The sequence below is a fragment of the Hypanus sabinus genome, chromosome 18, assembly GCF_030144855.1.
Source record: "Hypanus sabinus isolate sHypSab1 chromosome 18, sHypSab1.hap1, whole genome shotgun sequence".
NCBI lineage: Eukaryota > Metazoa > Chordata > Chondrichthyes > Myliobatiformes > Dasyatidae > Hypanus > Hypanus sabinus.
Window position 1 is genome coordinate 42,272,549 of NC_082723.1, and position 22,806 is coordinate 42,295,354.

The 22,806-nt window shown below is 40.6% G+C and overlaps 1 protein-coding gene across 1 annotated transcript in view; it reads left to right on the top strand.

Moving 5' to 3' along the window:
* Positions 1–22,806, top strand: part of pappaa (pregnancy-associated plasma protein A, pappalysin 1a) — a 357,796-nt gene that overhangs the window by 51,686 nt on the left and 283,304 nt on the right. Inside the window, exons 3-7 of the mRNA XM_059994294.1 lie at positions 4,593–4,738; positions 6,501–6,794; positions 8,088–8,280; positions 9,789–9,910; positions 20,543–21,035. Of these exons, the coding sequence (XP_059850277.1) occupies positions 4,593–4,738; positions 6,501–6,794; positions 8,088–8,280; positions 9,789–9,910; positions 20,543–21,035 (1,248 nt within the window). The remainder of the gene's footprint in view (positions 1–4,592; positions 4,739–6,500; positions 6,795–8,087; positions 8,281–9,788; positions 9,911–20,542; positions 21,036–22,806) is intronic.

Here is a 22,806-nt window from a genome sequence, read left to right on the forward strand (position 1 = left end):
ATAATGGTGAATGGGTTGAGATTAATGGGTCATGTTATCCCTTTACAAAGCAGTTAATTCGTTCAACTGCACATGATTTAAAAAAAATGTACACTTGAATTCCTAATGACTTAATGGGCGAATTGACTGATATACTGGCTTCAAGTGCAGTTCTTGTTTATTTGGGCAGTATCTTCAGTTACAAAAGCACACTATTTATCTGACAGATTTGCTGGTCTTTATTGCAAGAGGATCCGAGTACAGAAGTAAGGACCCAATATTATAACATAGTACCCTGGTGGGACTGCATCTGGACTGTTGTGTACAGTCTGGTTCCCCCATCTAAGAAAGGTTATCCCTGTGATAGAAGGAGTGCAATAAAAGCTGAATATTTAAGGAGAGCTTCAGGTAGATGGAGCTCGTCAGCCTGGGAAGGCAGTCCATCTAAGAGAGAGAAAACTCTGATTTCAAACCTCTGCTACCTTGTGGCCATACCCACTCATGGGAAAGGCTTCAGGAGTAAACCCTGAGGACAAATCCAGAGCTGGGGTCCCCAAGGCAGTCCGACGTAGCCTTCAACCTCGTTCTGGCAACTCCTGCGACAACAGTGGTGCCAAGCTGTATTGGCCTTTGCCCTTCCCTTGGACAGCATCGGTGGTGTGGAGAAGGAGACTTGCTGCATGGGCAACAGCCGGTCTTCCATACAACCTTGCCCAGGCCTGCGCCCTGGAGATCCATGGTCTCGCGAGACTAATGGATGCCATATGTATAAGGAGGGTACAAAAATAAATCATCCTCAGTCCTGAAGCACTGGGAATTTCTCCAAGTTTCTCTACATCGTTACAATTCAGTCCTCCTTTTGGAAGTCCCATAAAGCTTAAGCCTCTGCAGAGGTTTCACCTTTGTACCCCTGCACCTGCACCTTCATGAACTGGTACCAGGACAATTAACAATCTGCCCCACCATGCTTGATAGTGCACCTGAGGAAGACATTGTATCACAGTCGAGGTGCTGGATAAATGGACACTGATTATTTGCTGTTTCTGCCTTGTGACATGTTTGAGGTTTGAGTTTATGATATCCCTTCTGATTCTCAGTCCTGGGCCTGGACAAGAGAAAGAAAGATTGGCATGTTCAGGTTCATGGTAGTAAGCAGTATCTACTGCTTTAAAGTAAGCCTCAATAGGCAATAGACTGGGTTTGTGATGCACTTCTGCTGACAGTCAAAAGTAGTTATGTGAATGAAATACAAAAAGATGTTCAGACTACAAGAAATAGGGCAGGGGTAGGCAACTCAGTCCCTTGAGCTTGTTCTGTTATTCAGTAGGATCATGACTGATCAAATGTTCCTTGGGTCCACTTTCCCGCCCTGTCCTCAGTACTGTTCATTTCCTTACAGATTAGAAATTTATGTATTTAACTCAGCCTTAAATATACTGTTACTCTGCCCTCAAACTTCTCTGGGACATGGAGTCCCAAACAGCCAAAACATTCTAGGAAAGGGCAGCACGTCAGCATAACAGTTGGCAGAACACTTTACAGTGCCAACTTAAAGACAGGGCCCGATTCCTGCCACTGCCTGACAGTAGTTTGTATGTTCATCCCGTGACCACATGGGTTTCCTCTAAGGGCTCCAGTCTCCTTCCACATTCCACAGACGTACGGTTTGGATTAGTGAGCTGTGACCTCGCTACATTGGCGCCAGGAGCATGGCAACGTTTGCGCGTTACCCAGCACAATCCTCACCGATTTGATTTGGCACAAATGCCTCATTTCACAGTATGTTTGGATACATGTATGACAAATTAAGCTAACCTTTAAAAACAAATCATTCTTCCTACTTTCAGTGCTAAATGAGCACTTAGTTATTTGAGATCATCCTTTCAGATTCCCCTTCTAACCCCATAAGAATTTAATGCTTCAGTGAGATCACCTCAGTTTTTTCTAAATCTCAATGAAAAGACCCAAACTGTTAAAGCTTTCTTTGTAGGACAACATTCAATGAACTATTATCTTTCCTTAAATAGGAGGAACAAACTTGTTCCAAATGCTCTAGATGCACCTTGTCCAGCTGTAGTAAAACTTCCATACCTTTATTCTCCAATTCCCTTGAAATAAGGGCCAATATTTTCCTTATTTTAAAGTCTTACTTTCCAAAACTTCCTTCTTAGCTGCTACATTTTAATACACAAGGACCACAATCAACCTCTTCTGTTTAGTAGCTTTCTACAGTTTTTCAATGTTTGTATAATACTGTTCTGTCGTCTAAAATGAATATCTTCACATTTTCCCAATGGGATCCCAGAACTCTGAACTCCACCTCAAGGCATGCAATATAAGCAATCGGCCATGAAGTCTAACTTCTTATACACTATAAGCTCCATCGAGAAACTGAGAAACTGAGTGTTTGAAAGAGTAAAGTTTCACAGAGACACAAATCCACACATATACATCTGCTGTAATGAAATCGAAACATTGCAGATCTTAGAAATCTGAAATAAAAAGAGGTGCTGGAAACATTTAGCAGGACAAGGAGCATGTTTAGAAGGAGAAACAGACATCCTGTTTCAAGCTGAAGAGCTTTTATCAAAATGTATTGTCTTTAACCTGAACAGCCTCATTTCTCCTTCCACAAATGCTTCCTGGCTAGACTGCAGAGTGATTCCAGTGCTTTCTGATGCAGAGTCCTGTTGAAGGGTCTCAGCCCGAAACTTCTGCTGTTCACTCTTTTCCATTGACGCTGCCCGGCCTGCAAGTTCCTCCAGCTTTTGTGTATGTTACTGATTTTCTGTAGGTGGAATGGTCATTCTCTCTTCCAATTTTGGCAGCCTTCTCTTCACAGCACATTGGTAGCCACATCAGGAAGAGCTTGCCAGTAATTATCCCCCAATTAGAGTGAAACTTCAACAAAGATTTAGGGCATAAGTTTAAGGTTCTGAAGGGATCTAAAGAAGAATCTTCCTTCCCCAGATAGTTACAATCTAGATGCACTTCCTGAAAAAGAGGTGAATATTTAAGAAGTATCTGTACTAACACTCAAATCACCAAGGTATTGTAGATTATGGACTGAGTGCTGGTACATAGGAATAATACTTAACTACTAGAATACCCATGATGGGCTTGTGTCTGATTGAATGGCCCTATAATGGCAGATCAAGGAGTTAGATTTTCAACTGGGATTAAGAGACCAAAGTGCTTCTGTGCCCAAGTGACAAAAGTTTCAAGTGTGCTTCCCTCAAGCTCTCTTTTTTTCCCCCTCCATTCGCAAGGATAGACTTGTCAAAGCACAGGGGTAATGTTCTCGGCTCACTGTTGACACCTGCAGTGCACAAGCGGTCTGGTAGTAATCACTGCAGTACATGTGTTATTCTTCAAGGGTGTCATTGACAGGTTTTTGGAAGGAGTAAATTTAAGTGGAACAAGAACAGAAAAATCACAATAAATTATCATCTGAATCCAATTTACCAAATGCAAGAAGCACCTGAAGATCTGGACTCCAGTCAACCTTTGGAGGTGTCAGGTGCAGCTCTGTTCAGCATAATAGATACTCATACAATAAAGCTCAGAGCACCAGCCAGTGATCTGAGTTACTTCCTATCATGGCCAGGGCTCCACTTACTGGTTTCTCCTAGGATCAATGAATGAATGGACTTGCCACGTGTACACAGTATAATTACAATAGAGTTTATAATCAGTGTATTTAACTCCATAATGTAAGTCTGAAGTGTACTATTTGGTATTTACAACAATTTTTGAGCAATCAATCCCTTCAGTTTCCTTTGTAAAAAGAAGCATTTGGCAATTGATTTTCCTCTGGCAACATTCTTGATAATTGATAAAAACTTCTTTCACAGTCTCAGGCCACAGCAAAGCAACTTTTTATAACCAATAGAATGGAATTTTTCAAAATGTTGTTACTTTGTAATATAATCGGTAATGTCAAATTTGTGCACAAAAAGCTTGTATGCACAGCTAATGGCTGGGAAGCTGCATGTGAGGCCAGACAAAGCTTTAATTTAATCCTATGAGATGGCATCTCTTACAACACAGCACTGAAACAAAAACGCAGGACCCTTAACTACTAAGAGAGCTAAGGTCAATAACATTTTATTTAAGATAGGTGCATATGGTTTGGTGTCTTGGAGGAAATGGTCTAATTGCTACCCTATCAAGCATTCATGTGTTTCAGCTTTGTGGAGGTACTGGGTAATAATATTCACATCATTTAAAGAGTGCTTAGACCAAAATGAACAGGACTAATCCCCCTTTGGCAGTTTGATTCACAGTAACCTTATATTAATATCAAAGTTGGGCTCTTTGCTGCACAAGAGGAAGTGGGATTCAAGATCCACTAAGAGACAGGCATGTGGTGCTGGGTACAGGGAGCAACATGAGGGTGTCGTAGTATTTGTACATAAATAACTCTGATTGCCACCAGACCCATGGGAACCTCAATTCCCATGTTGAACTGTTGAACATGATTTTCAATTCTGTGACACCAATGATCGTTCTTGAACTAATTTATTTGAAATAGATCTGGCATTATTTTTCAGATGGGTGAGCAGTATGGTGAGTTGTGAAACATTTTCATAGGACTTGTGCTTCAATTGCAGAGCATACTTAGATGTGAAAGATTTGAAGAACATTCTGAAACTGGACGGTACAACGCATCTCAACATTTTCTTTGCCAATTCATCTGATGAAGAGCTGGCTGGAGTCGCCACATGGCCATGGGATAAAGAAGCCCTTACTCATCTAGGTAGTTCATACATAATTTTTAAGTTCGATTTATAAAACTATGTATTCATCTTGATGTCTTATTTTGCTGATAATCAATTCATCCGTTTACAGGCAATACCTCTCTGCCTCCACAATATTTTTTTGGCTCTCTCTCCCTTCCCTCCTATCTCTTCTTTCCTCCCTCCTCTCTCTCCCTCCCCTTCTCTCTTTATCTCTCTCCCTCTCTGTTGTTCACTTCTTTGTTGGCCACTATCCTTTCTTTCACACTCAGAACATTTTCTATCTTACTGCTTCCTTGGAAAATATAGCAATGGAATTTTAATACACCATATATATGTGGAAGATTCATATTTCTAATGTGAAGAAGGCACCTTTCAAGGGAAATTTAAATGGGTAAACATAATCCAATGACTGTTTTTATTTCCAGGACATCATATTTTCCGATCCATCAGTTATCAGAGGAGTAGGTATTGGTTAATGTAAATATTGTTGCCAATTTCCACTGCAAACCACCAGATTTCAATCTGACGTTATTGCTTTAACATGACAGTACAGTATATTCACCGGTATGGTACGTGACAGTGCACTGGATTGCTGGGTAGGCTCTTGGAAAGGGTTTGCTACAACTTTAAATAGCTTGACTGTTTCATGAAAGCATTGGCAATGACCTAATGGAAAGCTGAGAGAAAGCTGAATGCTTCCGGTATGTACAAAGTTAGCAATACGGGCAGCAATTTGCAAAGAATTGTATAATGCCTTGTGGTAAAGCAATAGATATTCCATCCAAAGTCTCTAAGTATAGACAGTGTAGGGGAATAAATGGGAACCTAACCACTTTTCATCAGCTGATATCCTCCCAACTGCTCTGCCCAGTTATGCAGAACTTCCTTGCATTTCTTCACATGCTGAGATTAAATGCAGAGACCTCAAATGACCATTAGAAGGAATGGGAAAATCTGGAGGGAAGGGGTGGGAATACATACCAATCAAAAGGTGTAAACAGTTCAATGAAATGGATCCTAATGAATGAAATAATTTATCAGCTGCCCTGCAGTAAAAAAAAACCTACAATTAAATAAGGTGAAAGGAAACTGTAGATGACAAAGAAATTGGGGCCAGGTTTGTGTGAATGTTTCTTTTTGAGGCAAGTGCCTGCTCCCTATTCACAGGTACAGGTCTCACCATCCAGGCCACCCTCTCTTCTCACTGCTGCCATTGGGCAGGAGGTACAGAAGCCTTTGATCCCACCCCATCAGGTTAGGAACTCTATCACCATCAGGCACCTGAAACAGCGTGGATTACTTCACTTGCCTCAACACTGACTGATTCTATAACTTACTGACTCACTTTTAGGGACATGTTCTCAGTTTCTTTTTTTTTAAAATTACTCAATTTGTTGTCTTTGCAAATTGGCTGTTTGTTAGTCTTTGTTTATGTGTAGTTTTCATAAAATCCATCATATTTCTCTTTTTCCTTGTAAATGCCTGCAAGAAAATATATTGTATGTATGTACTTTGATAATAAATTTTACTTACTTACCTACATTTAGCGATGTGAGTTTGAGGTACAGGATCAATAATGGACTTGTTGTGTCAAAAAGATGATTTATTCAGATGAGTTTATTGCACTGAGTGGTAGTTGCTGCAGATCAGAAAGGGTACAACTTAATCCTGAGATGTTTATCCATATACTTGCCCCCAGCACAACTGGTACTTTACCAGTTAACCCTGACCCCCACATGAAAATTTCCAAGTATAAATTACTTCTGTTTGCACACCTAGGTGGCATAGTCCTGAATCCATCATTCTATGGAATCCCCGGTCATACCCACACCATGATCCACGAGATAGGCCATAGTCTTGGGCTCTACCATGTGTTCAAGGGAATATCTGAAATCGAATCCTGTACAGACCCATGCATGGAGACAGAACCTTCCATGGAAACTGGCGACTTGTGTGCTGACACTAAGCCGACACCGAAAAGTAAACAATGCAAAGACCCTGACCCGGGAAATGAAACATGTGGTTTTGGCCACTTCATTAATACTCCTTTCTTTAATTACATGAGTTACGCAGGTAAGAATGCATTTACGTTGACTGTCTGTATTCATGGTAGTATGAATTCCCATTTCTGTGGAACAGCTTCTTTGCGCTCTGCTTGCTGCATTTAGAGATACTGCTTGAAACTGGCGTAAAGGAGGAAATTTGTAATAAGACCAAAAATCACAGCAAGTATCAAAAAGTGGTGATGTAATGACAATGTAGTCGCTGTGTGGTCTCTCAAGCAGTTTTCTGAGAAACATACATACTATCTAATTTGTGCTTTGTTCATTTTTGTATCAGGGACCGCAGTTAAACTTTACATAAGTTCCTTATTTGTGTTGGCTAGAACTTAACTGATGGCAAACGCTGCACTCAACAAATACATAAATATTGTTAGAAGGACAATTACATTTTTAGCAATTTTGCACAGACCCGTGTTCGCCTGGGGTAAAACCCTGCAGGAAATTATTGTTTTTAAGAAAGAAAGAACTAAAGGTCAAAGCACAAGATTTTCCCTTTGCTCAATGGAACAATCCCTTTTAGATATCTAACTTACTTTTTGATGTCCTTGTATTATTTTAAGCAGTAGCCAAAAGTGCTTTAATCGGTCAGCCAATAAATAAGGCTTTAACCTTTAAGGAGGTCAGATCCCGCTTATTGCCAGTCAAAATTCTGAGGACACTGTTCACTATTTGATATTCCAACCACTTGACCATCCAGTGCACCACCATGCGGTAGAAGTACAACAATTTTAGAAAGAAAGAGTTCAAAGGAACTTTGCATCTGCCTCCTCAAATAAATGCTGGGCTACAAAACAGCATGCCTAATTAGAATTTTACATTTTTTAAAGTATTTTTTAAAAATTATTTTATCCTTATTAGGCATTTAACTCTATTTGCATGGCTTCCTGAGAATAGTAAGTTTAAAAACTGTTGAAAATTCTTTAACAGCTCTCACAGGCCTTTTGGCAATGGGGCCCGTGTGATCACTTGAAGCCCAATCACCGAGGATCCTAGCTACTCCACATCACTCAACCTCTGGATGGGAAGCTCAAGATAATTGAAGCTAAACATCTGTATTAAATTGGTCTTGTTGTGTTAGGGTGGGATGGGTGATCAGTGTGTTGAATCAAGTAGGGTTCAATCCATTTCTAATTGGATATTAATTACAATTGGTATGCAATCTGATTAGTTTTAAGTCAGTCCTTTTGTTTTAAAAAACTGACATTATTTGTTTGATGTGGGTAGGTGAGAGTAAGGGAAAAATGTTGGTATCCACATTGAATTTGATATGACTGTCACAGATACTCTTATTTCTCTCTTAAAGACGACGACTGCACCAATTCCTTCAGTCCCAATCAAGTTGCTAGGATGCACTGTTACTTGGATCTAGTATACCAGGGCTGGCAGCCATCTACAAAGCCTCCACCTGTTCCTGTTGCCCCAGAGATAATACATCAGACGGCAGAATCAGTGACAATCCACTGGCTTCATCCAATCAATGGGCAGTTCTATGACAGGTAACAATAACCACGTGCTTATCACAAGCATTTTTTTTTATTGCTTGCAGCTTTGCCAGCGGTTTAGTGCCATGTGAAAGCTCATCTGAAATAACCTAGAGTAAAGGAGTTGAAAATAACAAAATCACAGAAAGAGGGGCATAAATACTGTCCCAGAATTTTCTGCAGACAGAGTTTGAACACCAGAGAGTTACTAGTATGCAAATTTGGAAAATATCTGGGGTGAGGAAGAGATGGTCAATGATTCAATGATTGGGAACCAAAGGAAAATGCTCAAAAATATTACCAAAGTTGCATTCCACCCTTACCTGTTCTCTCATTTTAACTATGTTTCTGTACTTTCATTATAATTGCCCATAATTATCTCTTAAATTGTGCAATTATAATTGCAATTGAAATTGGTTTATTATTGTTTCATGTACTAAGGTACAGTGAAAAGTTTGTCTTGCATACTGTTTCTACATACCAAATCATTACACAGTATATTGTGGTAGTACAAGGTAAAACAAAAACACAATGCAGAAAGAAGTCCAACAGCTGTAGAGAATGTGTGCCATGCAGAGAGACAATAAAATGCAAGATCATAATGGTTTTGAGGTAGATGGTGAAGAGTAGCTTATTGTACTCGGGAACTACTCAATAGTCTTAAAACAGTGAGACTGATGAGATGTGCATTCAGGCTTTTCTATGTCCTGGTGATGATAGCAATTATTAAATCAGTGATTGGTACTGGTGTCCGATCTAACCTTGGTCCAGAAGGTGAACAATTGGAAATGTGATCTTCTCTCAGGTTGTAATTGTTGATGGGGATTTAAAAATTCAAGTATTTTCCAGTTTTCTTTTTGTTGCTTATTAATAGAAATTTCCTTTCTTCATGGTGTTTCTCTTTCTGCATCTGATTTGTCACTGAATTAATCCCTCTCCTTTGTTTACGTCTCACACTCTCACTGTCATCTAGGTCCCACCTAGCTGTCATTTCCAGTGGTTTTATGTAAAAAAAACCATGTTCAAATCAAATTAACCACAAGTCATTAATGAGGTATTTTACAAATTGTTCTACGTGGCTAATTCTGGACCAATTAGATCAACAGAGGGATATGTGCTAATGTACATCCCCGGCTCAACTACGTTTCGCCTAAAAATGCAAAAGTTTAACAACAAATTGATGTATTTGTTCTGCACTAAAAACCCAGATGGCATAGTACACTAACTTTCCCAAGGGTTGCATGTGCTCCGTTGATGGAAAATAGTAAATCTTCCAACATACAACTGACAATGACCTTCTACAAGGACAACATAAAACACTTACAGTCTGGGAATAGTTAGACATACAGAAGGCGTTGAAAATATTAATATGAAACACATTGGAAGGTTTTCAGTGTTCAAGGAAGGATAGAGGTACATTCTTTAGTGCAATTAAGATTTGAATCTGAAGAGGTCATGCCTAATGTTTGCGGAAGTACTGACATAGATTCTTTTGTATTTGACTTTGTGTTTTGAAACTTCAGCGAGCTGGGATCAGTCTGCGACGCTTGCACTGAACATGGAGAACTTGTCCAGTATGCCTTCAATGCTTCTTCCCCAAGACCATGTGACCCTTCTGGACACTGGAGCCCCAGAGAAGCAGAAGGTTAGTAACAACTACCGGTAAAAACATGAGAAAAATAAGGGTGTCCTCTGGCACATGGAAGATTTTTAAAAAAATTGTACTCTTGTCATAATTTGATTTAGGTGATTCCCTCCTGTCCTGTAAAAGCCTCATTCATCAACACCACCCATTCCTGACCTGACCTGTTATTCCTTCCTCCCCATTGCACAACAATATATTTTGCCATTGACTAACGATGGCAGCAGGCATACTTAGAGGCATGCAAGTCACCAAAGCTGAACTTCGCTCCCGCTGTTTGTTCTTTCATAGCATTTAGAGGGCTGTGCGGTTGGGAAATTCTAGGTAGTTTCTACATGGTCGGCACAACATTGTGGGCAGAAGGGCCTGTAATGTGCCTGTAATGTTCTATTTCACTTCTTGTTAAATTCAAACTGAAGGAAGCTTACTAACAGTGTCACAGAAAGCTTGATTTTGAATCAGGGTACTTCCAGTTGGTTCTGCTGCATGATATTAGAAATATTCATGGTTGTATGATGCTCAAAAGACCAAACAGCTTCTGCTCATGATCCACCCCCCCCCCCCCTTTCTGCAATATGGTTTATGGTTACTATTACATTCCTGCCACTGTCTGTAAGGAGTTTGAACTTGCTCCCCGTGACTGCATGGGTTTCCTCCCACAGTCCAAAGACTTACCGGTGAAAGGTTAATTGGTCATTGTAAAATGTCCCATAATTAGGCTAGGATTAATTCGGGGGTTACGTGGTGGCACAGCTCAAAGAGACAGAAGGGCCTATTCTGTGCTGTATCTCTATAAATTAATTTTTTAAATTGTGAGATATTTGACCCATTCTTTGAGAATGTACATTTAAGTTAATATTTAGCATAGTGCAGCTTTACTCACATCCAAGTTATGAGCCCTAATTCTCTTATTCTCCTCTTTAATCACAAATCTCTCCAAATGTTTGAAGTATTTGATTTATTGCCGAGAAATTTTCATTCCCGGTTGGAAGTTAATGGGTTAACCCTGTTAAGTGTTAGGTTGCATCGGTGCATTGTTCCCTGACTCTGAAATTTACTGCAGCAGAGAAGTCCATTTTAGCTGCAGAGAACAATGGATCATCTAGGGCTGTTGACTGGGGATGAAAGACATTTCTTGGGTTCAAATTGACTGACCGCACTCTTGCCCCTATTTAAGATGATATTTATCACGCATAATTAATCCGTGTTCCTTCACAACTTCTTGCTAACTTTTATTTATATCTCTTGGCACCATCAGCAAATTTAGATATTTAGTGCTTATCGCTCCTTCTAGTCATTAATAAACATGGTGAAAAGTTTTGGCTTCAGAACAGATCCATGGGGAAAAACACTGCTCAGATCCCAGCACATATTCACTTGACTACCACAAACAAACATAAATAAAAAAAAGAATAAATATTTCCAAATTAATTTTGAAAGCGGTATTACACATTTTAACTGACTGTTACTGCTCCCTCAAGTTTATCACACCAAGTTCAAGTTTATCGTCATCTGATTGTACACATATACAAATAAACGAAACAATGTTCCTCTAGACCATGGTACACTCACAAAGCATATATCACACACATGCACATAAAACAAAATATTACCACAATTACAAGTTAATAAAATATAATGCAAAGTACATGTAATGTGCAGCACAAGAAAATAGTAACCGGTTTACTGTCCTAGAGACAAGACCTCTGTGGTGGCAGGGTATCATTAGTCTCACAGCCTGAGGGAAGAAGCTGTTACCCAGCCTGCCAGTCCTTTCCCCAATTCTTCTGAACCGACTTCCAGAGGGCAACAACAACCTGGCATATGAGGCATTGTTTTCTCGATGGGATAGGACAGAGCAGAGGACAGAGGCTATGGCATCATCAGTGCACATGCTTGAGTGGTAGGAGAACTGGAAAGGGTCCAATGTAGCTGAAAAATAGAATCTTATACAATCCATTACCTCCCACTCACGATTGTTGAGATCAGTGCCACTAATTGTTTAGGCTAGTTATCACCATTCTCTTGGACACTGGAATGATGGTGGCTCCTTGAAGCCTGCAGGAAGTGGACTGTTGCAAAGTTATATTGGAGAAGTCCATTAAGATCTCTGTTGGCCGGGCCACATAATCCCCCAACTTCTGACCAGGTGTGTTGTTCAGTTTTGCATGGGTTTACCCTGGCTAGGATCCTCTTGACCTCAGCTGCATCCATCAGGGTGCCTATCCCTCAGTGGGAGAAAGAACTGACCATGATGTCATATTGCTCACTGCGTCAAATCATGCATAGAAGACATTCAGCCTATCAGGAAGTGAGGCTTCGTTGTCATTGATATGCAGGGTGGACGTGTAATCTGTTATGGTTTGTGTACTTTGCCACATGCGCAGAGTATCCCTGGTGTCACAAAGGGGTCTGTGAATTTTCTGTGAGTACTATTGTTTTGCCTTCCTGACAGCACATGAGATTGCAGCTCTTGTTGATCTCAGAGTCATCCTATCCCCTGATCTGTAAAGGTAGTCCAATTGTGTTCCTGCTTCAGGCTTGCATGATTTATTAAAACAAAATGAGCTTTCTGTAAGGAAAACGAAACATAACAGTGCTTCAGGTTGTGAGGAAAATCAGTCACTGCACAGGTGGTCTCAACAAAGTACTTTGCATCTGGGCAAGCTGTTTACTGTGTGTGACATTTTAGATGCAATGGATTAAACTGCAGTTCCAGAGATGTGCTGTCACTGATTAGATCAGCAAATTTACATACATGGGTTTCAGTTTTGTGAGAATCAAAGCTCCTCAGTTGCCAAATATAAGAACTTTTTGTTTACTTCAGAGAGATTCTTTTGTTCAGAATATAGTATTCCACAGGTAGCGGATGCCCGATACATAAATAATAATGCAAAAAGAGAAAATTACTGAGGTAGTGTACATGGGTTCATTGTCCATTCAGAAATCTGATGGTGGAAGGAAAGAAGATGTTCTTGAAAAGTTGAGTGTAGGTCCTCAGGCTCCTGGAACTTCTTGATGGTATCAATGAGAAGATGGCAGGTCCTGGGTGAAAAGGGCACTTAATGATGGATGCTGACTTTTTGAGGCATCGACCTTGATCCTGGGGAGGCTAGTACCCAAGATGGAGTTGACTGAGTTTATAACGTTCTGCAGCTCTTTCTGATCCTATCCAGTGACCCCACTATACCAGATGGTGATGCAATCAATTACAGTGCTCTACAAGGTACATCTGCAGAAAGTTGCAAGTCTTTAGTGACATACCAAGTCTCCTCAAATTACTAATGAAATATAGCCACTGTCATAGCTTCTTTATAATTGTATCAATATGTTGCATCTAGAATAGATATTCAGAGATATGACACTTAGCAACTTTAAATTTCGCACCCTTTCCATTGCTCATCTCTCAATAAAGACTGGTGTGTGTTCCTCAAATTCTCCTTCCTGAAGACCACAATCAATTCCTAGGTCTTAATGACATTGATTGTAAGATCGCTCAATAAGGACTGAAATTCCCCTTCCTGAATCCACAATTAATTCCTTGGTCTTATTGATACTGAGTATAAGGGTTATTGTTGCGACACCACTCAATCAGCAGATCCTCCTCGACACTGTCTGAAATTTGCCAACAATAGTTGTGTATCATTGACAAATTTATAGATGGTGCTTAAGCTAGGCCTAGCCCAGGGGTCAGCAACCTTTACCACTGAAAGAGCCACTTGGACCCGTTTCCCACAGAAAAGAAAACACTGGGAGCCGCAAAACCCGTTTGACATTTAAAATGAAATAACACTGCATACAACGTTTTTTTTGCCTTTATGCTATGTATAAACAAACTATAATGTGTTGCATTTATGAAATTGATGAACTCCTGCAGAGAAAACGAAATTACATTTCTGCATGCAACAAAAACATTTTGAACTCCGAAAAAAAGATGTTGGGTTGAAAGTTACTTTAAAGTAAAATACTCAATGTCTATTTGAGTCCTTCTTGTATTTATGAAAAACGCCGAACTTAAATTTTCCGCCAGCAGCAAACCAAAAATAACATCAGCCAGCTGTCAGCCTGAAAAATAAAAGGACTATTTCACTGAACAATGAAAAAATATGAATACACATAAAATAATAGGCAATTAAAATATTTATCATACTTGGTTAATGGGATTTCTGCTCCTGGACCTCAGCGCACAGCGTCTGCACATCAGGGCTGTATGACGTCACCTTCATCTTTACACAGGATCGCAAGCTGTCATCTGTGAGGCATGCGCGATGTTTGTTTTTAATAAAGTTCATGTTGGAGAACACCTGCTCACTTACATATGTGGATCCAAAGATCGACAGGACTCAAAGCGCATACTTTTTAATGTTTACATAAATGTTTCGAACACAAGTTTGTCCGGTTTTGGAAGGTTTTCAATATCACTCCATTTGTGTTTCTGAGCAAGAACGGGCAACATCTTCAAGGTCTGCTGTCAAGCGTCTAAACTTGGACACCCATATGTCTTTGTCGGCTATGTCGGCCAGTTCCATCTCAAGATCAGGTTGACTCACACCTGCCAATGCAGTCGTATTCAGTAGGGAAGGATCGATGCTTAAGGGAGTGACCGGGAAGGATAATGTGTTTTTTTCCTCTCTGAACTCACAGAAGCGTTTCCCAAACGATGTTTGCATTGCGATGATTGCAGAATGTAAATACTCCGAAATTATCATGTCGTGACCTTGTTTGAACTCTCTCAAATTGGGGAAGTGAGACAAAGTGCCTTTCTGTAAATCTCTGGCAAGCAACGTCAACTTGCGCTCGAATGCCAAAACATCCTCCAACATGTGCAGGGCTGTACGTCCTTACCCCTGAAGAGCTGTGTTCAGCGTGTTCAGGTGCGCTGTCATGTCTACCATGAAGTGTAGCTTTTCCAGCCACTCTGGCTGTTCCAGCTCAGGAAAGGTGAGCCCTTTGCTGCCCAGGAAAGTTTTCACTTCTTCCAGACACGCGACAAAGCGTTTCAGCACCTTCCGTCTGGACAGCCAGCGATAAAAACACGTTGTAGCGGTGTCAGTAAACTGCAGTCAAAGATAGCTTTATTCGAACTAAACAGCCTTGCTTTTAAGCCTCTCTCAACCCAGCCCCCATGGACGCAGATGCTGCAAAAGACGCGTACTCACAAACCCCCGTAGGCTATCTCCCTTAGCCGGAATGCTGGCTAATTGTGAGCCGTTTCGGATGTCGCCACACTTAGATTGTACAAGATCACCATAATCTTCAAATTTAGAATTACATTTCAAAAGCTAACAAACTAACATAAAATACATTTTAATTAAATACTGACCAATTATTTCCCAAAGCCACAGGGAGCCGCAGCACAGAGGTGAAAGAGCCACAAATGGCTCGGGAGCTGCAGGTTGCCGACCCCCGGCCTAGCCACACAGTCTTGGGTGCGAACAGAGTAGAGCAGTGGGCTAAGCATGCATCATTGAGGTGCACCACTGTTGATTGCCAGCGAGGGGGAGATGTTATTTACAATCCGCATTGACTCGACTCTCCCAGTGAGGAAGTCAGAGATCCAGTTGCAGAGGGAGACTGGTGGGGTGAATATGCTAGCTGCTGTGAGGCTGGAGGCATTACCATCCGGGAACTTGGTTTACAACAATATCATTGCATTTTGCAGAGAAATTTGAATGGTTGAGTTAAATACCCCGGACTAATGACACATTGCCCGTGGTTGGCATATGTTTTTATTTAAGTATACTGTCAGGAAGCTGCATTTCCAATATGTGAGATTTGGGTTACAAACAGTTCTCCAGAACAGCAGCCTGTTATATTCTGGAGAGGACCTATTTATATTTTAAATTTAATTGGCAAACTAAGGAATAGGAGAAGAATAAGGACATTTGGCTCATTTATTACACTATCAAGTCAATGCATTTTCTAGCAACGCATCTACACTACTCATGGCTTCTCTTTAAACAAAGCAACTATGAAGCGTTTGAGAGGCTGTTACACTGGGTGCAGCTCCTCAGTGTCCAGTGAGGGTAGGACCTTGGACCAGGAGCCTTCTCTATAGAGATTTATTGGTAGCTGCAATGAGCTTCTGCACATCCCTCCATCATAACCAACAGATTCGGCAGCACAGCAGATTTGGCAATTGCACTCATGAATATGTACATGTCAGCTAATTATTGTTTCATTGTGATAGTATATAACTCCATTCATTCTGTAGTAGTGTTTGTCGAGACTTGGACACAGCAATGCTTCACTGCCTGCTTGCATTCCACCTTGCCTGAGAAATTGGACTGTCGAGTCAACTGACTCTGAAGACTAGTAGTGTTTGTTTTATTTTCAGTAGTTCTTTTCAGCCGCAGTGTAGGCTTCATTTTCTATTTGAGAGTTTTAGTTAACGGCCCTGTTTGGGCTAGCGTTTATTGTTTTCTTTTCCCTTTAACACTGTTCGTGTTAAAGTCTGTGAACTATGACCTGCTTCAGTGTCTCTCACTCAGCACTTGGGTCCTATCCACATAGGTTGACAGCAAGTCTTGACCACACAAAGATGGACCCAGCAGAGAAAGGGCAGCTGAGCTTGGCCATGAGATTTATTGGTCAGAGTGATTCGTCAAGGCAACAATGTTCCATTGGAAATCCTGTGTATAAACTGTTGTCACTGTCTCCACTGTGACAGAAGGATCTTGCCAAGTAATGGACCCAATGAAGTTTGAACAGTGACATTTTGACAGTGGAGAGGGTGCCTTTATTCTCAGTGCATGTCCTGACTCTACACTCAGAGAGTCCTGACTTTACATACTGAACTTCTCTAGTTTACATTGAGTTTCTCCGATATCCATTCCAAGGTTTTCAAGTCACAAATACCCAGGTTCTCAATTCTGTATAACAAATGAGCACTTCAAGCAAACTCTATCAATTGATTCAAAATCGTCATTCAGGTCAATAGTATAAATGCTGGAAGAGCCCTACTCCAAAAGCTGATCCCTGACTGGAGTGTGCAAATACACCAGTAACCCTATCAAGAGTAGTTTTAACCTCTTGATGAAAGTCATGGTACAGACTGGGAAAATTGAACTTTCACGTAGCAAATTAAACAGATTTACAGAGAACCAGCTAGCTTAGCGGTGAAAGAAACCTGTTTATGCTGTCTTGATCTATAAAACTGAGTATATCCTAATTGCCTCTGGAAAAATTGTGAAAGATAAAACACTGTGAGCAAGATTTGAAAAGGTTCCTTCTCTAGGTTTCAAGTTTTCAAGTTTCCTGTTTTCAAGGTTTCCCAAGTTTTCTCTGTTCCCAAGGTTTTTCAATGTCCCCCCTCCCATCTCAAGGACTCCCAAGCCTCCTTCTCTGCCCTACCCAAGGTTTCTTGATCTGAGTCTGTTGGCGTTTCCAGGTTTCTCAGTCTCTCTGGATCCCCGAGTCTTCCTGCCTCTCAAGTTCCTTGGGTCTCTGGAATCATCCCTGGATCTCACGTTTTTAGGTCTCTCTGGGGAATCAGCTGCCAGCTATAGGGAGTAGGGTCCTGTAGTGACTCCTTCAGGCCTGTGCAGGGCATCAGAGATCATTGGACTCTGAAATTTTTAAAGCACCTGATTATTGCTTAACAGCAGTTATTGATGTATTAAGAGTTCCTTGCATCTTTCTCAAGCGACTTGCTCTTTGTTATGCGGTTTCCTAGTGCTTTCTGTTCAAGCTTGTAAAGTTTATTTTAATAGGCTCAGGGATTCTGTGTTAGTTTTATTGTTGAAGTACATGCCTGATTAGCTCCAATCAGAGGGTCCTCATTTTGAAAATGATCTGTTTCACTGTGTCACTTGATCAAGCTACCTCTGTAAAAGCTCTCGTTTATGTCTCTACATGGATGTCTTTGGCTCCGGTATTGGCAGTGCACACCATGGCACTTGCCTACCAGCATCACTGAAGGACAACTTGGACAAGTCCCTCACACAAGACTTCCAGCTGACACAAGTCGGTGGCACCTCAGGGGCAACGTTTAGAGAGGGGGGCCCTGTCACAACCACGGATTCGGGAACCGCAGTAGATACGGCAACTGCGCTTGTGAATATGCATGTACCAGCTAATTATTATTTAATTATGATAGGATTTAATTCCATTCATTCCGTTGTAGTGTTTGTTGAGACTTGGACACAGCAATGCTTTGCTGCCTGCTTGCATTCTGCCTTGCCTGAGAAACTGGACTGTCAAGTCAACTGACTCTGAAGACTAGCAGTTTTCGTTTTATTTTCAGTTGCTCTTTTCAGCTGCAGTGTAGGCTTCATTTTCCATCTGAGAGTCTTAGTTAACAGTCCTGTTTGGCCTAGCACTTATAAACACATTTTAGCATTAACAATTAACACTGTTTGCATAAAGTCTGTGAACTTCAGTGTCTCTCATTCCGCACTTGGGCCCTATCCACATTGGGTGTCATCCTCAGCACATTGCCCTGCATTTTGCAATGTACCAATGAACAGCATTCACTTCTGGGCATCTCCTTGCACTGGAAGAAACCTGGACAGATTAAATTCTATGATTTCCCTGGTCTTCAAGTTGCATAAATCATTCTGTGATTTGAACTGAGGTGGCTACAATTTGTTCTTTCACTTCAAAGTAAGAGAACGCAGGGATGGAAAAGACAAACAAGGTTATTATTCCAGATAGAATCATAGAGAAATACAGCATAGAAACAAGCCTTTTGCCCCATCTAGTCTGTGCTTGCACTACAGCCTTCCATATACCTCTCATTCAAATACTTGTCCATGCCTCTCTCAAACGTTGCAATCAAATTTGCATCTGCCACTTCTACTGGCTTCTCCTTTCACACTCACACCATCCTTTAAGTGAGGAAGCTCCCCCTCAGATTCCACTTAAATATTTCACCTTGTCAATGACCTCTAGCCTCACCCATCCTTTTTAGAACAAGCCTGCTTACATTTATCCGGTCTATACCCCACATAATTCTGTATACCCCTATCAAATCTCCCCTCTTCTCCTGCACACCAGGGAGAAAATGTCCGAGCCTATTCACCCTTTCCCCGCAACTCAAGTCCCGGCAATGTCTTTGTAGAACTTTTCTGATCAACATTGTCTGAACCTCAGTACACATGACAAATGATAACCCAATTCACCTTCCTTATAGAAGCCTGCATTGAGAAAAGAGAGTAACATTCAGAAAATGTAACGAAGCAGACAAGCTACCTAAAAAACCATCCTGCTCCCCTTGACACGGATATTCATGCAAGTAATTCCTTGATCACGTAAAAGAGGGGAAAAAAAACTCATGAAGAAACTATTTTACTTTGGACAGACTGCCAGCTGAGAAAACTGGAATTGAAAAGTAAAAGCATCACGTGGTAACCCTACTCCAGAATGTCGAGAGGTGAATTTATTACCACAACTAGCAATCCGAATGGAAGTGACTGCTCAATTGTGAACCAGTATCATACCTCTCATTTTGACAGTTTGGTGAGACTGTTGAGAGCTCTGGAGCTCACTCTGTTGCTCAGCCACGTATTTAAACACAATCTAAATTCTTCTCTAGCACTTTGATAATGTTCCTTATGTAACAGCATACATTGGAAACCAAAGAGAAAAATAAAGTGTGCTATTTGTGCGAAACTGGTCTAGCATTTATTCATCTTTAAATGAGAAATTGGCAGCAATTAAGACAACAATTTCTCTCTGGCATCTGTTTTATTTGGAATGAAATATGTTCTTTTCAGCTGGGGTGATCTCTTTGCATATTCTTCATACTTACCCCTTTACATGGCCCCGCATTACTCTTCAGTTACAATGTATTATAAGTCAACATATTAAAGAAGGGATAAATAAATCAAAGAGAAAGGCAATAATTGGGAAAATAACAGAAAAAAATCAGCATTTCCTAAAATGAATAGCTGATGCAGCAACCATAAGGTTCGTAACCATAATTTCTATAAAATACAGACAGCAAACATCAAAGTAACACAGAAAATGCTGGAGGGATTCAGCAGGGTCAGGCAGCATCTATGGACTTGAATAAACAGTTTATGTTCTGGGCTGAGACCTATCTTCAAGACCAGAAAGGAAGACAAAGAATAAAATGTGGGGGAAGGGGAGAAGGGTAGCTAGAAGATGATAGGTGAAGCCAAGTAGGAAGGGAATGATAGAGGGCTGGAGAGGAAGGAATTTGATAGAAGAAGACAATGGACCATAAGCCCATATCAAATATCAAACATTAATCTTTCTGATGATGCTGTGCATCAATACACTGACTAAAATAGAAGGGAATTTTGAATTTTACTGTGAACTTCAATAAATGTTTTGTAGCTGAAGCATTGCTAAAATTTCTCTCCAAGAACCTCTCACCAACATCCGAGACGACTTTGCCGCAGTCCATTGATGTGGCCACAAGCTGGGGGGGGGGGGGGGGCGACAAAAACAAAGAAGTGGGAAGAGAAAAATACCTGCCATATGAACCAACAAACTAAAATTTCTTGTTGAATAGAAAGTGAAAGCCATGCATTATGTTGTACAGTAAATTTTAACTCTGAATTGATAAGCCTTCAACCATTCTCTGTTCAAATAATGACTGCTTGAATTACATTTATTTCAATTTATCATTCAGATGATCCAATGTTTTTAAAATGTTTCCCTATCCAGGACCCCCCGACGTAGAGCAACCTTGCGAGAACAGTGTTAGAACATGGAGCCCCGATGCCGGTGTTGACGAGAAGACTGTTCCGCCGGTATGTCCAGAGCCTCAGGGCTGCTACTTGGAACTGGAATTTCGCTACGCATTGATTCCCGATTCCCTGACTGTCTGGGTTACCTTCACTGAAGGGGAGGTTCAAGGCGCCGTTCACAATATCATGTTACTGACAGTAAGCGGAAATGAAATCTCACTTGGGCCGCAGAACGTCTTCTGCGATGTCCCCATTACAGTCAGACTCACAGTAATGGAGGAAGTTTATGCCGTTCGAATCTTCACTCTCGATGAGCATCTGGAAATTGATGCTGCTATGCTGACCTCATCACCACAAAACACTTTATGCAAAGAATGTCGACCTATTCAATATAAAATCATACGGGATCCCCCTTTTCAAGAGGGACTAAGTTCCACAGTGAATGACTTGAGCAGAAAATTTGAAGATGTGTAAGTACACAAGTCAACTTCTTCCCAGATTGTCCAAACTGTTGATTGACTCATTTTCATTCTTCCATAGGCCCGTCTTCTCCTATTAGATTCCTTGTTCTTCAGCCCTTTACTTCTTCCACCTATCCCCTCCCACCATTTTACTTCATCCCTTCCCCCACCCACCCACCTTCCTCCTCACCTGACCTCACCAATCTCCTGCCAGTTTGTACTCCTTCTCCTTCCCCACCTTATCCTGGCTTCTGCCCCCTTCCCTTCCAGTGCTAATGAAGGGGCTCGGCCCAAAATGCCAACTGTTCACTCCCTTCTGTAAATACTCCCTGACTTGCTCAGTTCCTCCAGCATTTTGTGTGTGTGTTAATTGATTCCTTCGTTCATTTTCTCCTGGTATTGTTAGACTCAGAGTTCAGAGCCAGATTGACCCAAGCAATGTCTTTAAAATGAAAGAGGGCAGAGAAAATGATGCAGTAAAATGTTATTGGAAGGTAGAGTGTTTCCTACCTTCCTGAAAAGATAATTAACACAGTATTACATTCTATTATTTCCCAATTACAATCACTTTCACTCTTGTACTACAAGAAGTCAGCACCAGTAACAGATATTTTTTATATCACATGAATTGACAGAAGATAGGGTTGTAGATCATTCCAAAATTAATTCAAAGGTTTCAAAGGTACATTCAATGTCAGAGAAATGTATACAATATACATCCTGAAATGCTTTTTCTTCACAACCATCCACAAAAACAGAGGAGTGCCCCAAAGAATGAACGACAGTTAAATGTTAGAACCCCGAAGTCCTCCACAGCTCCCCTCCCTCCCACGTGTAAGCGGCAGCAAGCACACTATCCGCTCCACCCACCAGCAAAAAAAAAGCATCGGCGCCCGTCACCAAGCACTCAAGCGTGCAGCAAAAGCAACCATAAAGACACAGTCTTGCAATACTGCGAAGACATTGTTCACCCGGCATTCCAACTTATTTTAAACATAAATGCAATTAATCCATCAAAAAAAAATCTAAGAAATCTGAGTGGCCAACATCATCAAACTCAGAATCAGGTTTAATATCACTGGCATATGTCGTGACAATTGTTGAATGTGACAGCAGTACAATGCAATATAGAATAATAGAGAAATACGGCACTAAGTAGCATGTGTATGTATATATACATAAATATATGTGTGTATTTCTATATGTATGTATATATACATACATATATGTATTTCTCTCTCTCTCTATATATATATATATGTATATGTGTGTATATATAGTGAAATTAAATTAGTGCAAAAATAAAAATTTAAAAATAGTGAGGTAGGGTTCATGGATTCAATGTCCATTCAGAAATTGATGGCAGAGGGGAAGAAGCTGTTCCTAAATCACAGAGTTTGTGCTTTCTGGCTCCTTCACCTCTTCCTGATGGCAGCAATGAAAACTGTTAAGATTCCAAAGGGTCCTTTGGATAAATGATCTCCAAATAACTCAGAATTTTTTCAATAAATTGTCCACATCTCCTGATGCCAAATGAATACTTATTTAATGCACTGTGTCATTAAGGCAAGTATGGTGCAAAAGGTTTTGTGAGAGGAATGTATGAAGGTAGGATCAGATCAGAGACATCTTTGCTGAACTGTTAATGTATTCTTTTTATCCCAAAGTTAAAAGAAATAATCATGATTTTTTTTTTGGATGGATTTCTTCAAAACTGAAACCAGAGTCATAAACAACAGTAATACACCATGAATAGAAGCTTCATTCATCATGGGAAAAC